The following is a 23,197-nucleotide window of genomic DNA, read 5'->3' as shown; positions in this document are numbered from 1 at the left end:
ATGAAAGCGCTAGCTGCTAGTGTCTCAAAAATCAGTAAAACTTTATTCGCTTCCATTCTTTCACCATTAACATAAAACCGGAGAAAGCAAAAATGTTTTGTGTTTACAAAGATAAACGGCCTCTTTACCCAGAGTTCAAAACCTCAAACGACAATGGGGAAGATCAAAGCGCCCTCCCCCACAACCCCTGAGCTGACCCTTGTCATCTTTAGACAAAAAGCCTTCACTCCACTTGCCAGGGACCCTGTTTGGGGCCAATTCAAGACGAAGGCCAAGAAATCAGGCCAATCCGTTCCCGTGATACAAAGTTGAACAGAAGCTACACCAAGGATCAAGTGCCTGTATTCAACAGAGCACCGGAACCAGGGGGCTATTTATAAAAAAAACAGGATTCATTTCAGGCACAACTTTTTTATTTTTTTTTTCGTTTTGTTTTTAAATCAGTAAAAGAAACTGGGTCCTAGAAGCTGCAGTGATCTAAGCAGCAGCAATTTTGTGCATTCGTCTTTTGTTTAAATACGTTTAAATTATCATACTGCTGGCACACTTCATTTGCATGAAATTCTGCACCATACATACTAATTGTAGTAAAGTTATTTACCCCCCCATCCCAGGAAAAAAAAAAAACTATTCTGGAAGATAATTTTCACTGAAATGTAATCAAACTTCGTTTAAGTGGATTGTGACAAGATTATAAATGATATGAAAATAATATTTTAACATTTGGCCATCAACTTAAGAAAATTGTTTGCTATATAAATTTTTGCAATTTTTTAAAGGTAATATATTCTACCTTCATATGGTCCTCAGATTAAAGCATAATGAACAGGAAAAGAAAAGAATGCGGCTGAGTGCTAAGTAATGAAGGTAGAGTATACACTGACTAGATGCAGAATTTCATAGGGCCAACAAGGTAAGAGTCTGTACTGTTCACTTACACAGGCCAAGTGGAATTTGCAATTACCAGTTGCGTTAAATGCACCAAATAAAGCTCCTAAATTGATACTATAAGGCGCCACCTTAAGTTTTCCAGGCTGCAACTGTGCATAATTTTAAAATGGTTTCTTAAATTTATTTATTTTTTTTTTCTTTAAACATAACACGAGGAAGGTGTTAAAACTGGTGTAATAGCTCAATAGAATAAGTATTCCAGATTTTGGGAGGGATGAAGAGGAAGATATTCAGAACCCTTCACCAGAATCCCCCCAACTTGACCATAGTGGATTAATCATGTGCTTTGTGGATGTGGTTAGTCAATGACACCAGCTTGACGGATCTTTCTTTCTGCACCAAATCCCTGCGAAGAAACAAAACGATCTGAGTTTATGCCAATCACAATATACAATTCTAAAATAAACTACAAATGTATTATTTTTATTTATTATATTCACTACTAATTCTCTCCTAAGAGTAAGAACATTATAAAATAGGTCCAAAGGCAAGAAATGTGCTTCTTGGTGTGATAGCACACACCTGTCATCTGACCACCTGCAAAGCAGAGGTGGAGTGGGAAATTAGATGAGACTCTGTCTCAAAAAGCAAAGAAAAGGTTTGAATCAGCCGGGCGTGGTGGCGCATGCCTTTAATCCCAGCACTCGGGAGGCAGAGGCAGGCGGATCACTGTGAGTTCGAGGCCAGCCTGGTCGACAAAGTGAGTCCAGGACAGCCAAGGCTACAGAGAGACCCTGTCTCGAAAAACCAAAAAAAAAAAAAAAAAAAAAAAAAAAAAAAAAAAAAAAAAAAAAAGAAAAGGTTTGAATCAATGCTTTAGGAGACGAAACTAGTGACAAGCAATCTTTGCTGCACTACGTTCTTTATGGCCTCCCTGAAACCCCAGCGGAGTCATACCATTGAGTTGTCTGGGCCCCTCGGTTGACGGAGAACCATTAGACGAGGAGCACTGGCGTCGTCCAGGCTGGTATTCTTCAAGCGGTTGACCAGGCGATCAGGGCGAGGAGCTGCAACAGCTTTGGGGCCTTCGCTGTGGGAGTGAAAGTGAGAGGAGACAACAGTCTGACAAGATGACAAGCAGCTGGTAGGCTTCCTGCCCAAATGACTCACTTTTAATGAGGGGGACTCTTGCCTCACCCTAGCTAGCTAGACAAGACAGACAAGTCTGTTTATATATACTTTTCCCAGCTCAGAGTTTCAACTGGATAGGGAGCTGTGAAGAATCTAGACTTATCTGTAGAGAAGCTAATTCCACAGATACATAAGTAAGGTAACATGTTAAAAAAAAAAAAACAGAAACAAACAAAAAAACTAAACTTCAAAAACTCAAATATGAACAAGCAGTTATAGATTCCTATTTATTAAGGGAACAATGTTGAGTTAAAAACCTAATAGCATTAAGTCAGAATGACTATGGTACAAAACTGAGACATTTAACCAGCACAAGGCCTAGAAGTGACTTGACAGAAAAGGACGCAATAAGCTGCATTTTTAAAAAAGAAGGATCATAATTGCCGGGAGGCAGTAGCACACGCCTTTAATCCCTGCAGGGGCAGGAGGGTTGCTGTGAGTTCGAGGCCAGCCTGGTCTACAAAGCAAGTCCAGGACGTCAAGGCTACACAAAGAGACCCTGTCTCGAAAAACAAAAAACAAACACAAAAACAAAAACAAAAAAGAACAATGATCAACCTTTTACTTTTTAAGATCTGCACACACAGTACTAGCACATCACAAGTACCCAAGTACGTCTCAGGTCAGATTTATGAGACTCAAAGTCAGACAATAAATACTAGAGGTACAAAAGCAGATATGGTAGCACATGGCAGCAAGCTCAAGGCAAGTTATGGGTATAAAACTGAGACCTCTCAAACAAACCAAGGACTAGCAATAAAGGATAAAAGTAGAAAGAGGTAGAAGTGAAAACTAGTACCTAATAAACCCAAACAGACAAGGGTGGAAAAGGAAAGAAATCTGGCAAAGCACAGAATACACAAAATAGGGGAATGAACTCAGGGCACTTACTAATTCAACCAAAATAAATACAAACTCACCAGACTCGCCAAACATTACAGGCACTGCACTTCCCAGTGCGCTGATTCAGAATCACTGAGAACTCCACCTCATCTCCTGCCTGCAGCTCAATGCCATCCTGAACTTCTTTCACATGGAAAAAGAGCTTCTTGCTATCTCCTACTTCATAGTTAATAAAGCCAAACTGGAAAAGAAAACACACACAAAACCAAAATTTAAAATGGAAAAGACACACCACAGAAAGGAAAAACACTTCATCTTGAAACATAATGCTAACCCTAATTAGAAAGGACTTATAAACATGGCATTAATACCGATGAGCTAAATTCAGCTGGGTGTACAGGTAAAACTCATCAGCAAAATTACACCTGTGAAATGACTGCCATTCATTTTACTTTAAGCACGACTAAGAGACAGTCCCCACTGAGTGATAGTAATTATGACTGCTCTTCCTGAGGTCCTGAGTTCAATTCCCAGCAACCACATGGTGGCTCACAACCATCTATATTGAGATCAGGTGAGCGCGCGCGCACACACACACAGAGAGAGAGAGAGAGAGAGAGAGAGAGAGAGAGAGAGAGAGAGAGAGAGACAGAGAGAGAGAGAGAGAGAGAGAGAGAGAGAGAGAGAGAGAGAGCGCTCGAGCATTTATATATGTAAAAATAAATACATAAATCTAAAAAAAAAACTGACAAAAAACAAAACTATATAATATAAAAGTATATGTACACAATAAAATAATTAAAAACAAATAAAACAAAACCACTGAGTCAGGCACGGAGTACTCAGTACTCAGGAGGATGAATCCCAGCCCAGGTAAAGCAACACAGTGTATGAAACACTGTCTTTAAAAAAAAAAAAAAAAGCCACATAAACATTAGATGAGTTTCCTTTGCTAAAACAGAGGAAAGAATGCAGACAGAGACATAGCACTTAATTACCTGATCTTTCACACACTCCACAGTGGCCCTACGAAGGGGTGTGATGTTGTAGGCCATAGTTTGTGCATTTTGGCCAAGTACACACAACTGGAACTTGACACTCTCCCCTTTCTGTAGGCAATCCCCTTTGTTGGCCATCCCAACTATGCCAAATGGATACACTTCACCTTTCATATCCCCTGTAAGCAAAATGGTACAAGGTCTAAGTATACACAATAAAAATGCATTGTCACCTTTATTTTAACTCAAAAAAAGCTCTGCCTTAAAACTTAACAAGGTTATGATGATGATGATGATGATGATGATGTTGATGTTGATGTTGTTGTTTTGCGGAGACAAGGTGTGCCTCTATTTAACAGCCCTGGCTGTCTTAAAGACTCGCTTTGTAGACCAGCCTGCCCTCAAACTTACAGGAGACCCACCTGCCTCTGCCTCCCAAGTGCTGGCTCTTTACAGGATAAAAGATTAATATGATGGTACACACCTTTAATCCCAGTACTCAGGAGGCAGAGGCAGGTGGACTGCTGTGAGTTAAAGGCCAGCTAGGTCTACAAAGCGAGTCCAGGATAGCCAGGGCTGTTACACAGACAAACCCTGTCTCTAAAAACCAAAATAAAAACAAAAACAAAACAGATTAATATGAAAGCAAAGGACGAAACAAAACCAAAGTCTAACAGCTCAAGTGACTAACTTCTAAAATTCATTATCAACCAACCAATCAAAAATAAGTGACCAGGTGGCAAACCAATGCAGATGAATCTGACAGCCCAGAATTCTTTGCTAGGATCAAGGTTCCTTTCTCTTCTTCTCTGCTCCACCCTCCAAACCCCAGTCTACACTCTAACAGGAAAGGTGACCAATGAAAGAGGTAAGTAATAAGCAACTTGCTCATTGGCTCAGCATTCAGAAAAGTCAATGAATTAGTAAACTTTAGAGCTGAAAATGCTTAGTAAACCACCTCAAGCACAGGGGTAAGTAAGACTTTTTCATTTTTTAAGCACCTCAAATATGCAGACACAAATATTTGAAATAATTTCACTAATTTGTGAAGAGGTGTAGCCATCACTCATTAAACACTTTTATGATTCATAATTTTCATAACTTTTCTAAGGGATACTACCATCTTTTTAGAGGATTTAGAAACTGAGCTAATATATAATAATTTGTCTAAGCTTATACAGCCAGACCTACAAGTTATAATGTACCCAAATAACAAATGTGCATGCAAGCAAGCAGGAAGATGTGATGTGCAGTTAGTCCTAGAAGGGTTTTCCTGGCTTTGGACTAGTCCTACAGCAGTGTTGAAGAGTAAATGGATGGGGCCAAATGAGCAGTGGCTCTGGAAAAGGAATGTTATAGTATCATTTTTTAAAAATGACAACAAAGCCGGGTGGTGGTGGTGCACACCTTTAATCCCAGCACTTGGGAGGCAGAGCAGGTGGATCACTGTGAGTTCGAGGCCAGCCTGGTCTACAAAGCAAGTCCAGGACAGTCAAGGCTACACAGAAAAACCTTGTCTTGAAAAAAACAAAACAACAAAAAAAGATTTATTTTTTTTTTTATTTTTTTATTTTTTTTTTATTTTGGGGCTGGAGAGATGGCTCAGAGGTTAAGGGCACTGACTGCTCTTCCTGAGGTCCTGAGTTCAATTCCCAGCAACCACATGGTGGCTCACAGCCATCTATGAGATCTGACGCCCTCTGATGGCCTTCAGGTGTACACGCAGGTAGAACACTGTACATTTAATAATAAATCAATCTTAAAAAAAAAAAAAAAAAGAGGACAACGAGCTGGGCTTGGTGAGGCACACCTTTAATCCCAGCACTCAAAAGTCAGGCAGATCAATATGAGTTCAAGGCCAGCCTGGTCTACAAAGCAATTCCAGGACAGTCAGGGCTACACAGAGAAACCCTGCCTTCAAACACCCTGCCCCACAAAAAAAAAAAAAAAAAAAAAAAGACAACAGATGGCACAAATTAGAGTTAGTACCTACACAGCCTTTGTTTTGACAGGTGCTCTGCTATCAAGAGCATAAGTGGGTCATAAAGTCAACTCCTACTTGAAGAGTTATAACAGGGAGGAGGGAGCAACAGTGGGGTTTTATGTAAAACAATTTCTAAGAACCACATGTGGTAAAGCGCTGCTTATCAAGGCTTTCTTTCTATAAATAAACTGTTCTCCCCTACCTTACACTCTTTCTGACTTACAGGCGATGTGTCTGAATGAAATGTTTCAACTACCCTACTATTATTTAAACTCTGTTAACCTAATTATCAAGCATTCTCTACTATTTTTATTACACTTGTTTGATGTACACTTATCAAATAAAGTTGGCCTTTCTGAGAAAAAAATAAATACGAGAACTCTGCTTGATGATGGGGAGAATATTACAGAAGTGACGAGCAGAGCCAAGCTCTGACGGATCACTAAGTGCTAAGAACAGCATACTTCGGGACATGAAATAAGTACTCATGAAATTGAATGCTTACTAATATAAACGACTAATGGATTTTTACTATTACCACTCAACAGTAAACATTCAGCATAGTAGTCCTTTGCTCAGTTTAATCCAGGCTGACCTCATTTTCAAGGAGTATAAAAATAAAATCTAAAACCCAACATAGTTTGAGAAAGGCAGACTGCAGTGAGTTCAAGGCCAGTCTGGTCTACAAAGTGAGTCCAGGACAGCCAGGGCTACACGGAGAAACCCTGTCTGGAGAAACAAAAAACAAAAACAAAACAAAAAAACTAAAACAAAAATAAGATCTAAGCACGGGAAGAAAGGGAGTTCCCTTTAAATTCATCTTCCTAAGAAACCTGAAAGCAAATGCAAGGAATCCCACCGTTAGGTTAACCCCTTGTGAGATGCTCATCAGAAGGCACAGCAGTCTCAGTGTGCTGCGGTGTGCTTACCCTCCTCCACAATCTCAATCATTCCTTGGTATTCAATCTGTGTTGGATCAACACCTCTCAGAGGTCGAATGACTTTACCAGAGTAGATGGTGGGATTGGCTTCCTCAGTAATGCCATTCACTACAAAACAAATACGCACAATTTTCACTTAGCAATGTCGAACTCTAATAATCAAAACAAAAAATACAAGTCCAATGTGCACACAAGGTGAATGCTTCTTGTTTAGATTTTCAAGGGTTTTTATTTGTAATTACATGTGTCGTTGTAGTGACTGCAGGATCCACGATTGTGTAAGAGGTACCAGATCTCCTGGAGCTTGCTAATAGAGGAGGGACTACGAGCTGCCTGAGGTAGGAGCTGGGACCTTCAGGAGAACATTCATTACTGTGTATGCAGCTTTTACCAGTGTATCATCTCTCCGTCCCATGATCTCTTTCCCCTCCTCACACACATATCCACAATGATCTTACTATGCAGCTCAGGCTGGCTTAGAAATCAGCTTTCTTATTGCTGAGATTACAGGTGTGGAGCACCTTAGAGACAAGCAATCTAAAGCCAGTTCTATTTCTTGAATAATTACTTGACCATAAATGCTTCTAAGATGGCAGTAAAGATGCCTGAGTTTGGTAAATAACTCAATTTGTTTGGTATAATAAATATTCCCTTTTAGCAGGGCAATGGTGGCACATGCCTTTAATCCCAGCACTTGGGAGGCAGAGACAGGCAGATCGCTGTGAGTTCCAGGCTAGCCCAGTCTATAAAGTGAGTTCAGGACAGCCAGTGTTATACAGAGTGCTGCCTTGAAAAACAAAACAAAACACCCAAATGCTCCTATTTAAACACGGTCTTCTGAGCCTGGTTTGGTGGCAGGAGGCAGAGGATCTCAGTGACTTCTAAACAGCCGGGATAAACAGTGAAAACCTCCTCAACAGATGGACAGACAGATATTTTTGTTCTTGTCTTCCTTCTTCTTTCAAAGATTTATTTTATGTGCATTGGTGTTTTGCATCACTTGTATTTTCCACCCCACAAAAACAAGCATAAAAGACCAGACTTTGTCTGGTTTCTTCACTCTATCTCCAGTGCATCAAACACATCGTGTACTGAAGTATTTGTGGAGTCAAAATGATGGGCTTAGTTGTCCTATCTCTAGGTCTCATTGTCTGGTGGAATTTAGATGAAAAAAAGCCAAAAGCAAGTTGTAGGCTGTGTAAAAATAGGAGATGTCTGAGCTGTACTTGTCAAAGTGCTAGGCCCTGAGCTCCACCCCCAACACAGAGGGTCAATTCCCCAAACAGAGATTCTAAACAGGAAGATTATCTTCATTCTTCATACTTAGAGTCTACCAGGAAATGTCTATTTCCCTAACTCCATTAAGATGGATTTATATATAGAATGTGTAATAAACTTCTGGGATTTAAAAAAAAAAAAAAAAAGCAGGAAGGCGACACAAGATAATAAGAGAAATCCTGTCTCAAAAACTGAAAAACAAACAAACAAACAAACAAAAAGCCCCACATTTTACTACAATTTTACCAAAACACATAACTCTCACCCCACCCCAGAATCAAATGCAAGGCGGGCATGATAGTGTACACACTTGGGAGGTGGTGCCAGTGGGTTTCCCTGAGCCTGAGGTCAGCCTGCTCTACAAGGCCAGTTCCAAGACAGCCAAGGTTACATACTAAGATCCTGTCTTAACGAACCCCATGTCCCCCAAATTTAAAATGCCCCACGCCCTCTCTAGCTTGCCCTACAGGATTTCTCTGTATAGCCTTGGCTGTCCTGGACTGCTTTTGTAGACCAGGCTGGCCATGAACTTACAGAGATCCATCGGCCTTTGCCTCCTAAGTGCTGGGATTAAAAGCAGGGCCATCATGCAGGGCTACTATCTCTTACATGTGACCTAAATTATGAAAATTTGCTGTAACAAGACTGTCATAACCATTATTTCAGAAAGCCCAGGTAGGGCAAGAACATAGATCTCTGATAAACAGCAAAGCTACACTGCTGATCTGTATGTACCTGAGAGTGAATGTTACAGAACACGGCCTTAGCCTCCTCTCCCACTCTAACTACTATCTTCCAATCAAGGCCCAGGATGAATAGGAATCATAGCTCATTACCTGAGTGAGTTTTGTTTACTTTCTCAGCACTGACTTTATTGCCTTTGCCTTTGGACAAGCTGTATTCAACCATGTCTCCCAGTTCCAGGCTATCAACATCACCAGAGAACTCACTAAGGGAAAGGAGAATAAAGTGACATTAAAATAAGCCACCACCAGTAACATCCAAAGTAGCACGTAGCCTTTTCTCCCTCATCATTCATGGCAAGTCTACTTATAGTGGGATACTGTTTTAAGGAGCTGATTCAGTAAGTCCTTAAAAAACAAAACAAGAAACAAAACCAACAACCTATTAAATAAGGTACCACTGTTTCTAGCTTCAAGATAATGAAATGAAGAAAAAAAGTTAATTCATTTGATGAAAATAACATGTAAGTGCAGAACCTGGATCAAAACTATCTGGTTCTCGTTCAAACACACACTATCTATATGCTCTAATTTTATGCATCAAATCATATGACTCTATCAAGATTTACAACGAAACAGTATTCTTTATTGAAAAAGAATTATGAAAAGGCAGGAAAACGCATTTCTGTGTTTATGGCAGAGGACGGAATTTTTGCATTCATCTTGCCATAAGTACAAATAGTAAAACTGGGTCTCAAAACCAGTAATTACCAAAAAGTATCAACCCATATTAAATTTCCCGAAAGTCTAATGCAAAAGAATATGGTATGAATAGTAGGCCGCACAGAAGGCCTTCCTTACCTATAATGGAAAAATATCTCCTTATCATGATTCGCTGTTTCAATAAATCCAAAATTATCTTTCAGAGTTGCCACATAACCCAAGAGCCTTTTGGAGTTAGAATTACGACCTAAAAGTCTCACACAAGTTGCAATCTGCTGTCCAGGCCTCTGTTTGTCACTAATACTAAATTCAACCTACAAAAAAATGAGGATGATCATTAGTATCATTGTCACTTCTGTGCCAAGCTCTGTAACTCTAAGAACCAGATCCCCAAAACTCCTAGACCATGCTTCTCACTCCATATCTCTTTTATAATTACTTTGATAAAAAAGTTTTTCACAGAGAAGTGCTTAATGTTTCAATTCATAAATCATTTTAGGTTTTGCCCCCTCAAAGTGTACTCTTTGGTATAATTCTATACTGGTTCTATTTCATAAGTACTTTTAGTTTTCTTGTGGATGAGCTTAACTATCTAATGTCTGTGGTACCTTATCTATTGACTGCTAAAATTACAGGTGTATCCACGTCTGTCTCTAAAAATAGCTTATACTTAAAAACCTATTATTCAGTATGTTTTAAGAAGCTCACAAGGCCATGTTTTAATTATATACTTTAACCTTTCAAATGCAAAAAATACTTCATCCAAACTTGACAAAATTTAAGCCATTCTTTAGTGTTTGTGATCAAGATGACAGCTTTTTAAAAAAAGATATATTTATTATTATGTATACAGTGTTCTGCCTGCATGTACACCTGCAGTCCAGAAGAGGGCGTCAAACCACATTACAGATGGTTGTGAGCCACCATGTGGTTGCTGGAACTTGAACTCAGGACCTCTGGAAGAGCAGTAAGTGCTCTTAACCTCTCTGAGCCATCTCTCTGCCCCAAGATGGCAACCTTTAACCTTTCTTCAAGTAAGCAGAATTATCTTGCCTTATCTCCTATTTGAGGAGAGGTAGATCCTTCCACATCCTTGGCTTGAAAAGCAATAGTCAGCTTCACCCCACAGTCATCATAAGCAATAATGCCATCTTCTGCTTCCTAAAGAAAACATAAAATTAAATATCCTCAAGAACACTAACAAATGGTAACAAAAAAAGGAAGAAATAACTATAGTACTTAGGAATCCTTAACCCAAAGAATTGGCAAAGCCACAGGAATTTATTCCAGGACTCAATAAATAATAAAGATAAAAATACATGGATAAAAGGTATGCCTGCCTTCACTCACGGCTGCCTCAATCCAGTATCACTGAGCCTTTCAGTTTTACTAGAAACTAAGCTGAGTATATAATATAATGTCCAGCCAAGAGGAATTTTTGTGCATCATGAAGCTTAGCCTAAAGTAGCAACTAAAATATCCTCCTCACTGTCCCACAGCACTTTAGTATTTGGTTATTATTATCAACAGCTAAGAAATTAACTTAGTTTTAAAACTAGCACAACTCAAGTGGTGGCGGCACACACCTTTAGTCCCAACACTTAGTAGATAAAGGCAGGTGCATCACTGTGAGTTCGAGGACAGCCTGGTCTACAAAGCAAGTTCAGGACAGCCAAGGCTACACAGAGAAACCCTGTCTTGAAAACAAAACATCTAGCACAAATCAAAGCACTTAACAGGTTACAACATACTAGTATTTCTACAATATCACTTAAAAGTTTTTGCATACATATACTTCACATACAACCATATAGCAAGTGATGCCACTATACCAATAACCACGTAAACCACATCTTTGTGGTTTAACATCATTTCTGTGGGAATAAAGATTTGTTTTCTAGCAATTCTCTCATGTACCTTAAAATTGACTACTCCATTTAGTTATGCTAATACCTGACGTAATTTCCCAACTGAAATCTTCAAATACCCAACAAAAAACCTCAGTTCATTATTGCTCTTCTACGTCAACCAGAAGCAAAGCCCACCCTCTTTAAACAAGTCACTTGCTGTTCTGTAAAGAAATCCTCCCTGCCCCCAATTTGCTTATCTATACCTCTTTTCTGTTAGAAATGCCCCTTTCTATCACTACATATTAAATGTCAAAACCTTAATGGAACCATTCCAGACCTTCCCAGTTATTTCTTTTGCCAGAGCACTCTCACAATTTGTTTTGTGTGTTTGGGAGGAGGTAAGTTGCTGAGGGTTTGATTCAGGCCCTTGTGACAAACACTATTGTTTCTTAACAACCCAAACACCTTTGAGGCTGTAGAAAACCTTATATCCTATAGGAATCATTCTGTACAGGCCCCCTCCCTCCTTCCCTCCCTCTTTCTCTGTTTTTCAAGACAGGGTTTCTCTGTGTAGCCTTGACTGTCCTGGAATCACTTAGTAGACCAGGCTGGCCTTGAACTCACAGCGATCCGCCTGCCTCTGCCTCCCAAGTGCTGGGATTAAAGGCATGCACCACCATCGCTGGACTACAAATCTCTTAATTTAAAGACTTTTGCAGAGTCAACAGGCCTTTCTTTCCTTTCCGTTTTCTTTCTTTTTTCTTTTTGGTTTTTTTGAGACAGGGTTTCTCTGTGTAGCCTCAGCTGTCCTGGACTGGCTTTGTAGACGAGGCTGGCCTTGAACTCAAATCAATACTATCCCCACCTGCCTCTGCCTCCCAAGTACTGGGGTTAAAGGCATGTGCCACCATGCCTGGCTAGCAGGCTTTTCAATAAATGAAAGTATAAATGTGTGAATGCAGTATAACCAATTTGGAAAACTTTAATCTCCTTAAAGGTAAGGGCTTTTGTTAAGTGGTTCTCAAATGAGGCAGTTTTGCCTCTTAAGTTTTGTTTGGCAATTCCTAGAGCTATTTTTGTTGCCATACTGTGAAGAAGCAAGGACACTGGCTAACCCTGCTAAAACATCTCACTTGCAAAATGTCAAAGATGAAGAAGAAATGTTACTAGTACAGATACTGGAAAAACCAAGCTTGTCTGAATGCTCTACATGGCTAAGAATGACTCTTCATCTTCCTCCACCTTACAAGCCCAGGCCAGCATGGCTGCTGTGCAGAGAGAGGACTTTTAAAAAGGAGACTAACTTGTATTTTGTGGACTGCAACTGTTTGTAAGCAAATATAAAAGTCATACAAACCATCAGGATCCCACAACACTTGCCTTGTCTTTGCCTTTATTTGGGCTTGTGGTTTTAGGATTGGAAAAAGTGGCTTCTTTTTCTATAGTGCCCAGAAAGCGATGGTCTGAATGGGAATGGAATGAAACCGTGCCCTTGGGAAGTTTTTTAATCCTAATAGCATGATTTCTTTGGGCAGAGAGCATATCCTACAAATAAAACAAAATTAACTTTAAAGTTACAAAGGAGAGAGCAGAAAACCACCCCTGACCGCGGACTCCAGCAGCTACTCACCGGAACCACAGTAAACTCTACTTCATCTGCAATGTGGAGCTGGTTCCCATCTAGAATCTCACTGAAGTGGAAGAACATTCGAGCATCACGATCCACACACTTGATGAAACCAAAACCATCTCTCATGGCAGCAATCACACCCTGGATGAAATGCAAATGACATTTTTAGTATATGTCCAGTGTATAAAAAAAAAAAAAAAAGAAAGAAAGAAATTCAGAACCAACCAAGTTACATTTATTAAGATTTTGTTCAAAAAATAGTATGAATACTGTATCTTCAGTTTAGGACTTTTCTACACTACCCTACCCCCAACCCCTGCCCCATATACAAACTGATTTCAACACAGGATTTTTAAAAATACTATCTTCTTCTTCTTCTTTTTTTTAAAAATACAAACCCCAAGTCAAATCCCGGCTTCACACCTACTCTCTGGAGCCTGATCAGCCTTCAAAACATTATTTTAACCCCAGTAATTTTGAAAAATTCCAAATGCCACCCCTTGGCAAATATACATTACAGAAGGCTAATGAATTTAACAACACATACACTGTATTTCATAAAAAGCTAAGTAACAATGTAACATAAGACTTTCAAATATTTCCTGACATAATTCATGAATAAATTACAAAAGCAATACTATACTATTACTTCAAAATCTTATGTGAATGTAAACATAGGAAAGACTTAAGATGTAAAGACCAAATTAGTATTTTGTTTCTTCCTCATGTTTTCTTTTATCCTATGAAAATAAAGGTTTTGTGAGATCATTGTATCCATACTACGAAGAACATGCAAGGCACTCACAGATCGATTTGTATCTGTCAACGAAATACACACTGCTTATTTACTATAGACATAGGTAACTAGTTTTGAATATGACCTGATATTTTGACATTTAATCCTTGTCAAAATCTTTCATTTCCCTCTCCAAGACAGGGTGTGTCCTCTGTAGACCAGGCTGCCCTTGAACTGACAGAGATCTACTACCCTCTACCTCCAGAGTGCTGGGATTAAAGGTGTGTACCACTACCTGGGAAACCTTGATGCTAACTAGGATATATACTTTATGCCATAAAGCAAAAAAGAGACTCTGTCTGAGAACTTGAAAGCGGGCTTGTTTTTTTGTTTTGGTGGAGGACCCAGGCAGCTCACAACTACTGGTAACTCTAATTCCAGGGGATTCGATGGCCTCCCCTGACCTCTGTGGGTAGCAGGTACATATAAAATACACACCCAGCACTTGGAAGGCAGAGGCAGATGGATCTCTTTGAGCTCGAAGCCAGCCTGGTCTACAAAACGAGTCTAGGACAGCCAAGGCCACACAGAGAAACCTGTCTCAAAAAACCTAGTAGACAAAGATTTCCGACCACAGAGAAACCCTGCCTCAACAAACAAACATAAAATGTTACCTGTTTTCACTGTCAACACTGAAGACATGCTACAGATAGTATGATCCCAAATAACACTAAATACAAACTACATCTGAGAAGTCAGTCTACAGGACAAATTTGGGGAACAAGTTAGGCACATACCATTCCTAGAACATAAACTCATTAAAATCCAATCCAAACAAAAAGGCTATTATAAAAGAGATGAGACCTATTTAGTTTAACCTACTGTTTATTAAACATCACAGAGGAAATACTAAGAAAATTCTTGATGTCTTATCACCACATTTCATTTTTTATATGTATTTCCAAGATAACTAAGACAGTTCGAGATGTTAAGTCCAGAGTAATTTTAAAAATGCATGATTCTTAGCTACATCGGTGTCTTCCCAAAGACAGTCTTCCCCAAGAAACCTCCTCTAACAACTTGTGGGAGTTGGCCTCCCCTTCCATCATGTGTATACTGGAGCTTGAACACAGGCTATCAGGCTCAGGAACAAGCACCTTTACTCACTAAAGCATAGTTTCCAGCTAACAGTGCAAACCATAATCCACCACTGAACACTAAATATAAGAACCGATAATTCGGGCTGGAGAGATGGCTCAGCAGTTAAGAGCACTGTGTCCTCTTCCAGAGGTCCTGAGTCAATTCCCAACAACCACATGGTGGCTCACAACCATCTATAGTACAATCTGATGCCCTCCTCTGGCCTGCAGGTGTACATGCAGATAAAGCACTCATATATAAAATAAAATGTTAGAAAAAAAAAAAAAAGAATCGATAATACTAAACACTTACCATCTCTCTGGCTTCGTTGGTGAACTGAAATGTATTTGATAGAACCTCTATGTTGGTTGCTCGTTCCAATTTATCACGACGGTCTGTTGAAATATTAAACCTAACATGGTCACCTTCCAGCAGGGTCACTTTGGATTTTGTGTCTTTGTCTCCAAAGGGAAGCTCTTTAGGAATCACAAAGTCAACTTTGATTCGTCCTGGCAATGGGTCATTCTGATGAGAAGGAAAAACGATTTTAGCTGGAGATTTCTCATCCTTTTTAGCTCTAAGTCAAACAAGAAGAACACATAGTAAATAGCTTTTATAATATAGTTCCCTGAAGGGAAAAAAGTGCTGACAATATAAATCCAATATGAAAGCTTGTGATCTAAGATTCTAAAAAATAAAAATAATCAAACACTGCAGTTAAGACTGCAGTATGAGACCAAGAAATGTGAAGGAAAAGCATTTTTAGCCCTTTATATCTCACATTTACACAGCAATGACACCTCTCACCCAACCTCTCCAACAAACTAACACATGTTAAGAGAGAAAATGGAGAAGCAAATACAATAAAGATCTTCCCCAATTAAGATGACTTTCTTTTGATCTTTTTTTTTTTTTTTTTTTTTGGTTTTTCGAGACAGGGTTTCTCTATGTAGCCTTGACTGTCCTGGACTCGCTGGCCTCGAGTGCTGGGATTAAAGGCGTGCGCCACCACGCCCGGCCCTGATCTTTTCTTTATCATTAGGCAAAAACCAAACAAGCAAAAAACATACCCATCAGCACACCATTCATTAGTTTCTCTTTTCTTTCTGCAGTACTGGGGACCTTTGTACATGCTGGGTCAGTCCTCTGCCACTGAATCATACCCTGAGTGCCTATTTCGTTTTTCCCCCCATTTATTTTTTAATACCAATTAGAAGACACATTCCACCACACACAATTATATTAAGCAAATAGACTATAACTTTTAGTATATCATACCATCATACTGTACTGATTGGTCAGAAGGAGACTCTGCTGATAAAGACAACTTACCTGGTTTTTACTGGGTACTTTTGGGATAACTTTGGTTACAGTTCCTTCAAAATGTTCAATGCTGATATCTTCAAAAATGACTGTTCCTTGAGGCAATAGTCTGACATCCGTTGCAACTTCTTTACCCTAAATCAAGAGGTTGGAATGGGCAGGGTCACATAAATATATGTGTTTCTTAAATATATAATCCACTATTAATCTTAAAAGGGCAATGACTAAGTTAGCGAATGAACCATCTTACATTTCTGTCCTTGATTGTGAATTCCACATCATCTCCAGGCTGCAAGGTTTCTAGGTCACCTTTAAATTCACTATAGTGAAAGAATATCTCTTTTACAACATCACCTCTTTCAATAAAGCCAAACGCCTCCTAAAACAAAAAAACCACAAATACAAGATCATTAATTACCAATCAATATACAAAATTACAACTGAAAAAAAGTCAGCAAGCTTTATCTTTTTTTTTTAAGCAAGCTTTATCTTACAATTATAATATAACCCAACAGTACAACTTGGTAAAGTCTACCTTACCCAGATTTAATCTAAAGAACTAGCAATCAGATGGGCGTGGTAGTGCATGCCTTAAATCCCAGCACTCAGGCTGCTGTTGAGTTCGAGGCCAGCCTGGTCTACAAAGTGAGTCCAGGACAGCCAAGGCTACACAGAGAAACTCTGTCTCGAAAAGTGGAAACAGACAAAAACAAAACAAAACAATAACCAACAATCAAGAAATTTTATGAAACTTAGTTTAAGTTAATAAGGAAATAGTCTTAAACAGAAGACAGGAAAACTACGTGGTTTTGGTTTGTAGTACAAAGCTTAAAAACGGTTCAAGATCAATTACCTTCATGGCACAAACTACTCCTTGACAGCGAGCTTGTTTCTTTTTCAATAGCATAATGTTACGAGCACTTACAGCACCAGTGCTGGAGAAGAAAAGAGAGATCAAGGTTAAATTCTTTGGGTTGGTTAGAAACTGTTGTGTCTAAAAACACACCTTTAAGCCCAGCACTTGGGAGGCAGAGACAGAGGCAGACAGATCTCTGTGACTTCTAGGCCAGGCTGGTCTACAGAGAGCATTCTAGGATGACCAAGGCTACACAGACAAGCCCTGTCTAGAAAGAAAAACAAAAACAGAACCAACCAACCAACCAACAAACAAAAAAAACCCAGCCAATTCTTTCATTACTAAGAACAAAGAACAAATGTAAGGTTTATGACACCTGACTGTCCTCTATGGAGTAGTGGTGGTGATGACGCTCTGCTCAAATGCCTCATCTTTCTAAACTTAAAACTCCTATGTGGAGTGGACTGGTTTTTCCCCCCACGGAATTTGTGAAAGACTTAAAAACAAAACAAAACAAAAAAAACCCCACAAACTTTTACTTGGGTACATGATGTGCTACTCTACAATTCTAACAGAAGAACTAAAATATAGATAAAACTGAACACCATTAACAGTGGAAAACTCGAGTTTTACAGCAGGGTAATTACATTTTACAAAGTAAGGACTCGGTAAGAATAAAAGGTTTATTATCAGTAGGCGCTAAATTTAGTAGCTATGACTTTTTTTTTTTTAAACAGGGCTTCTCTGTGTAGCCCTGCCTCTCCTGGAGCTCATTCTGTAGACTAGGTTGGCTTTAATTAAACTCACAGAGATCAGCCCGTGTCTGCTAAGATTAAAGGCCTGTACCACAACCATCAGCTGAGACAATTCTTATTCCTGTCCTCCAAGAGATAGGAGACTTTGCCATGCTTTTGAAAATGATATTCACCCTATTCGTGAACTGAAAACCCTTGAAACATCACATGTTGCTATAATAAATTCAAATTTATTTCAGAGACAGTGAAAACGATGTAAGACATAATATTACTGCTGGGATCAATGCTGTGAGAGAAGACCAGCTATCTAAAATCAGACAAATAACTGAAGCAATGTTCTTTTGAGGGCTAAGAACCAAGTGAAGGGTCTGGAGAAATCGCTCAACCCTTGTTGCTCTTTAAGAGAACACAGGATCAATACCTAGCACCCATGTTGGGTGTGGCTCATAACGATCTGTAAACGCCAGTTCCAGATTATATGATGCCCTCTTCAGACTTCCGGAGGCACTGTATGCACATAGTGCACATACACATAGGCAGGCCCAGGAACACACACACATAGGCACACACAAACAAAACAAATATGTACAAGGCGGAAAAGCTGGTCCATTCCTTTAACCCTAGCACTAAGACAGAGGCAGGCAGATCTCTCTGAGTTGGAGGCCAGCCTGGTCTACATAATGAGCTCCAGAACAGACAGGGCTACATGGAGACTCTGTCTCAAAAAAATTAAAATTAGAAAGTACCAGATTTTTTTTTTAAAGTCTTTTGGCATAGATAAGAAATTATTAAGTGTTAAATAAAGCTTTCATGGCACCTTTCTCAAGCTCACCTTATCTAGTTCTGGTTTTCTACTTCACATTCAATAAGGCTCTTGGTCTAAATTAATATATAATCCCATAGTCGAATTTCATTGTCCAGCATTCCAACAGCTATAATTCATATACTGTTCAACTGTTCCTTATTAGTCAATCTACTCCTTAAGGCAGGCCAGAAAAATAGTACCTGGATTCTGACCCTCTTAACATAATTTGTTTTCACATCCAAATTCTAGGCTAATGCTTTACACAGTAAGGCATCACTGCTAGCCCGGAGCACACCTACTCCAAGAGCCTGCTATTTCTAGCACTCACATCACTCTAATCTTACTCCAGTTCTTTTAAGGACCCTGTAATAAAGCTCATCATCTGCCTACAGCCCAATCAACATAGCTAACTCAAACTTTCAGCCGTTATCCAAACCATCTGATCCTTCCTTCTCTGACCATAGTGTTCTCATTTCTTATCTGACTTTCCACTGTACTCTCAAAATCAACCTTATGTATTGGTCCTTCTTTAAAATCTTCGCTGAATAGGCGGTTCCCTGAAAATGACAATGCTTTAATCACCACCTTTATATTCTGATATCTGGTTACAGAATATTCAGAGACCTTTAAGGCTTCATCTACAGAACAAAAATGTTCCAGAGCCACGAAAAGTATCCAGACTTGCTGGTTAGGTGTTTGAATCATTTCTGATTTCTCCTGCCCCTCCTCTTCTTTTAGTACTTGAAAGAGAATCTAAGGTAGCATGGCCTGGTCTACAACTCCTGAGCCATTCCCAGTGTTAGGACTACCAGGATGAAGCACAACTGGCTCTCAGTTCAAATTTTTTAATAACCAAAAAAGCATCAGTTAGGTTAGGAAAACACTGAAGAGAACTTACTGTTTATTGTTATCAATTACAAAGTTAATTTTATCTCCAGTTTCCAGCTGAACATTCCCTTCCACGTCTTCAGAGGTGTAAGTGAGATAAAACACTTCCTGTGAATTAACAAGCTATTATTAATATCTTGACAGGATGCACGTTCACTGTACACTGTGATTTACTTAAATGCTTCTTATACTGGCATTTAAAGCCAAAGTTCTTAAAGTTATATGCAGTATAACAAGTAAGTGTCTTATTCATAAACACACTTCCCCCTCCATGGTGCTGATGACTTCTTTGAGTCCACAGCTGAGCAGCAATCCAAGTTCAAAAAGCTTACACACGTGGAAGCATTTGCCCAGAGACTGTAGTTACATTTCAAAAAAAGACAATTTTTACATAAGGCATTCCAAATAAAAAACTGGAGTTAGTGCTTAAAGGGAACCAGAAATAAATCCCCCCTCCCGACAACCCACCAAAAAAGTGATTTAAAGGAGCATTTTACCTTAATGTTCTAACTAAGGTCACACTTGGGCAAGCTAACACACTTGGAAGTCCTATGGATTTTTTTCTTTAAAAATAATTTTATTATGCTGCACTTGAAGCCTCTTAAAACCAAATTTAAAAATGATTTTAGCAACTAGCTTACGTTTTCTACTTTGAATTTTAAAGTACGCTTATAGATCACATGATGGATCAGGCAAAGGTTTAAGAAAAATACACAAGTTTACCCCATTACGTTCGTAGCATACACTCCCTGTTGGACTCTGACCCGGGGCAGCTGGAGATTTACTCTCTAAGTTGTGAGGAACAGCGCACACAACCTACCAGTCAAAAAAAAAAAAATTTCCATTGCTAATCATTTCAGGAGCGGCACTGTGCAATATAAACTGAGTTCTAATATCCTCTACACTACACACAGGGATGCATTTCAATGTGATCCACAAGAGGATGTCATGCTGCCAAGTTTCAAACTTACAGTATGTAAACTGACTGTAAGCAAAGACTTAGGGTTACATGTAAAACCCAAATTCAGTCTCGACCACGTCTTTTATTTCAGGTCAGGAAATGCCAGTGCTTCTGATCTAATTTTTAAAGTTATTTTTATATACTAGAGCTCTCTTCGTGCAAACTGAGGAGGTAGGGGGACAATCTTCCTTTTCTAATGTGAAAAATATGCAAATATGGGGCCCTAAGGCAATACAAATATCAAAGTCACTAACTTGTCCATTCATTCGTTCTTCAGGATGTATTTCTGGTTTTATCTTCACCAATTTAATAGCAATAGGTTTCCCAGTCCGCCGATCAGATGACACTTCAAATTCAACATCATCTAAAATAAAGAATGTGTTATGTTTGTTGGACTAGTGCTTGGACACTGGTGTCTTGCGTCTGCATTCTACTTTCAGGTAGTATTTGAGTTGCCTTAAACCAGTGGTTCTCAGAAGTGCAGCTCCTAGGCCAGAAGCATCAACGTTACCTGGGAGCTTAGGAGATCATGCAAATTCTTGAGCCTTACTGCAGACCTAGGTAAAGACAAAGTCTGGGGAATCAAGTACAGCAATGTGTATTTTCAGAAAGCCTTCCAAGTGACTCTGATACGCAAGAGCACTTCAGAGTCACTGCTACAGACTGAGAAAGCTACATACCAAGTCCTAGTATTCATGGTATTTATATACATTAAAAAGAAAATAATAGCCTGTAATCCCAGCACTTGGGAGGCAGAGGCAGACAGATCTTTGTGAGTTCAGGGTCAGCTTGGTCTACAAAGAGTCCAAGACAGTCAAGGACACACAAAGAAACCCTGTCTTGAAAAAACAAAAACAAAACCCCAAAAAACCAACCCCCCCCCAAAAAAAAGAAAGCAAAAAGAAAGAGAGGTAATACAAGATTTTATATATAGTATTTGGAAAATTTAACTTCTCATCTATAAAATGAGAATAATTTCTAACATACAAGATTGCCAAAATGGTTAAACAAATAGTGCTAAACATGACTCTCCAGCATGTGGTACAACAAATACTGGTGTTAGCCACTGTTATAAATTCATTTTCAAGTATTTTTTATGTGTATGAGAGTTTTATCTATATGTCTGTCTGTCTGTCTGTGACATCTTGTGTCTGGCGTCCACAAAGGTCAGAAGAAGCCATCAGATTCTCTGCACCTGAGTAAGAGCAGAGGCGTGGGTGCTGGGAACTAGACTCAAGATCTATGCACCAGCACCAAGTATTTAACTGCTGTGGTAACTTTCTAGCCTCGGGATTTTTGTTGGTTTTGCTTTTTAAAAGACGAACCTATGTTCGTTCCTTTAAATCTTCCAAGTATCTAAAGTAAAATACTCAAAGATATCTTTTTACTAGTTAAGTCTTTCAGATCTCAAAAAAACACCACCACAGTAAGCATTAGGATACATGTTTCAGTAGTTAGCATAACTAAAATGTTCATCTTTTCTGGCTTGTAACACTCTTTCAAGAACAAGTAGATACTCAGTAGGGAGCTCAAAGGTGAGCTGACAGATTACCTCCTACTTTTAAATCCTGGAGGTTGCCATTATATTGTGAACAGTGGAAGAAAAGTCTAGCTTGCCGCTCTGAGCACTGAATGAACCCGTAAGAGGTCAGCAGTTTTTCCACAACCCCCGTCTCACGCAGCGCTGCTGAAGTACCGTTGGGGTACCCATTGTGTCCATTGTTGTGGAGAAGGTTTGGATCAAAGCTCATCTATTTTAAAAAGAAAAAAGAGCCTCAATATATACAGTTCTGTCTACAATTTGCACAGCAAACTTTGCAAAAATTAACAAATCTTTGTTATAGGAAGGCAAAGGAGATAAAGCTAAAATAGATAAAAAGTCAACTTATAGACTTTTACTACTGAAATAGTATTTCAGAAGAAACTATTATATAATTGCTGTCCCTCAGGGAAGACTTTTCACTTACAATACCAAAAAATTCCTACAGCTTAATACTAAGATAAAGAACTACATTAGTGAAAACTCTTAACATTAACTTTAAATTACTAAAACAATTTCAGAACCAAAGTAATTAATATAAGAACTAGTAACCTAGAATTACCAGATTGAGGAACTATTTTAATACTATTTGGTAACCATGCAGGTTTAATTCATAAAGTTAGTAGAGATTAACACAATAAAATAAACTTTCTTTTCAATACTTAATTCAGATTCTTAAAACATGGCACAATATATGCTCAAGCTTGAAAAGAATAATTGAGGGGAAAAAAGCAAAGAAGAAAAGAATAATTGAAATGTATGGTTAAGTCCTAAGAGCATTCAAGATCTTTTCCTTGCTAAGACTGACTTTTTTTTTTTAAAGATTTATTTATTATGTATACAGTATTCTGCCTGCAGGCCAGAAGAGGGCACCAGATTCTCATTATAGATGGTTATGCGCCACCGTGTGGTTGCTGAGAATTGAATTCAGGACCTTTGGAGGAGCAGCCAACGTTCTTAACCTCTCAGCCATCTCTCCAGCCCAACACTGACATCTCTAGAAAATATCTGTTTCTATGATGAAGTCTAAGATCTAATAAGGCAAAAGAAACACGCTTCAGTGAAAAAGGAGCTACTAAAATACAATATAGTAGAATCTGTTTACGTCAAATACTATTACCTTGGGTATTTCATAAATCATAAAAGTAAATACCTTTGTAAATTTTTAAAAAGCATAAATT

General features: G+C 38.8%; 1 protein-coding gene across 3 annotated transcripts in view; it reads right to left on the bottom strand.

Annotated features, from left to right (window-relative positions):
- Positions 1–17: 17 nt before the first annotated feature.
- The window catches only part of CSDE1 (cold shock domain containing E1), a 39,949-nt gene continuing 16,769 nt past the window's right edge, over positions 18–23,197 (bottom strand). For 2 of the 3 annotated variants that reach the window (XM_084757948.1, XM_084757950.1), the window contains 18 exons: positions 22,029–22,227; positions 20,731–20,840; positions 20,239–20,331; positions 19,526–19,623; positions 17,065–17,146; positions 16,462–16,590; positions 16,221–16,346; positions 15,201–15,413; positions 13,013–13,153; positions 12,759–12,927; positions 10,586–10,689; positions 9,671–9,846; positions 8,963–9,075; positions 6,837–6,956; positions 3,924–4,102; positions 3,003–3,166; positions 1,849–1,981; positions 18–1,297 (listed from right to left, as the gene is read on the bottom strand). In XM_084757948.1, coding sequence (XP_084614074.1) covers positions 1,250–1,297; positions 1,849–1,981; positions 3,003–3,166; positions 3,924–4,102; positions 6,837–6,956; positions 8,963–9,075; positions 9,671–9,846; positions 10,586–10,689; positions 12,759–12,927; positions 13,013–13,153; positions 15,201–15,413; positions 16,221–16,346; positions 16,462–16,590; positions 17,065–17,146; positions 19,526–19,623; positions 20,239–20,331; positions 20,731–20,840; positions 22,029–22,227 — 2,397 coding nt within the window. In that variant the 3' untranslated portion in view covers positions 18–1,249. The remainder of the gene's footprint in view (positions 1,298–1,848; positions 1,982–3,002; positions 3,167–3,923; positions 4,103–6,836; positions 6,957–8,962; positions 9,076–9,670; positions 9,847–10,585; positions 10,690–12,758; positions 12,928–13,012; positions 13,154–15,200; positions 15,414–16,220; positions 16,347–16,461; positions 16,591–17,064; positions 17,147–19,525; positions 19,624–20,238; positions 20,332–20,730; positions 20,841–22,028; positions 22,228–23,197) is intronic. The other variant, XM_084757949.1, reaches the window with a different exon arrangement.

This window comes from Acomys minous, assembly GCF_964271855.1.
Source record: "Acomys minous genome assembly, chromosome: 14".
In the NCBI taxonomy this organism is placed as follows: Eukaryota; Metazoa; Chordata; class Mammalia; order Rodentia; family Muridae; genus Acomys; species Acomys minous.
Note: the sequence above shows the minus strand (reverse complement) of the source record. Positions and strands in the feature narration are given on the sequence as shown.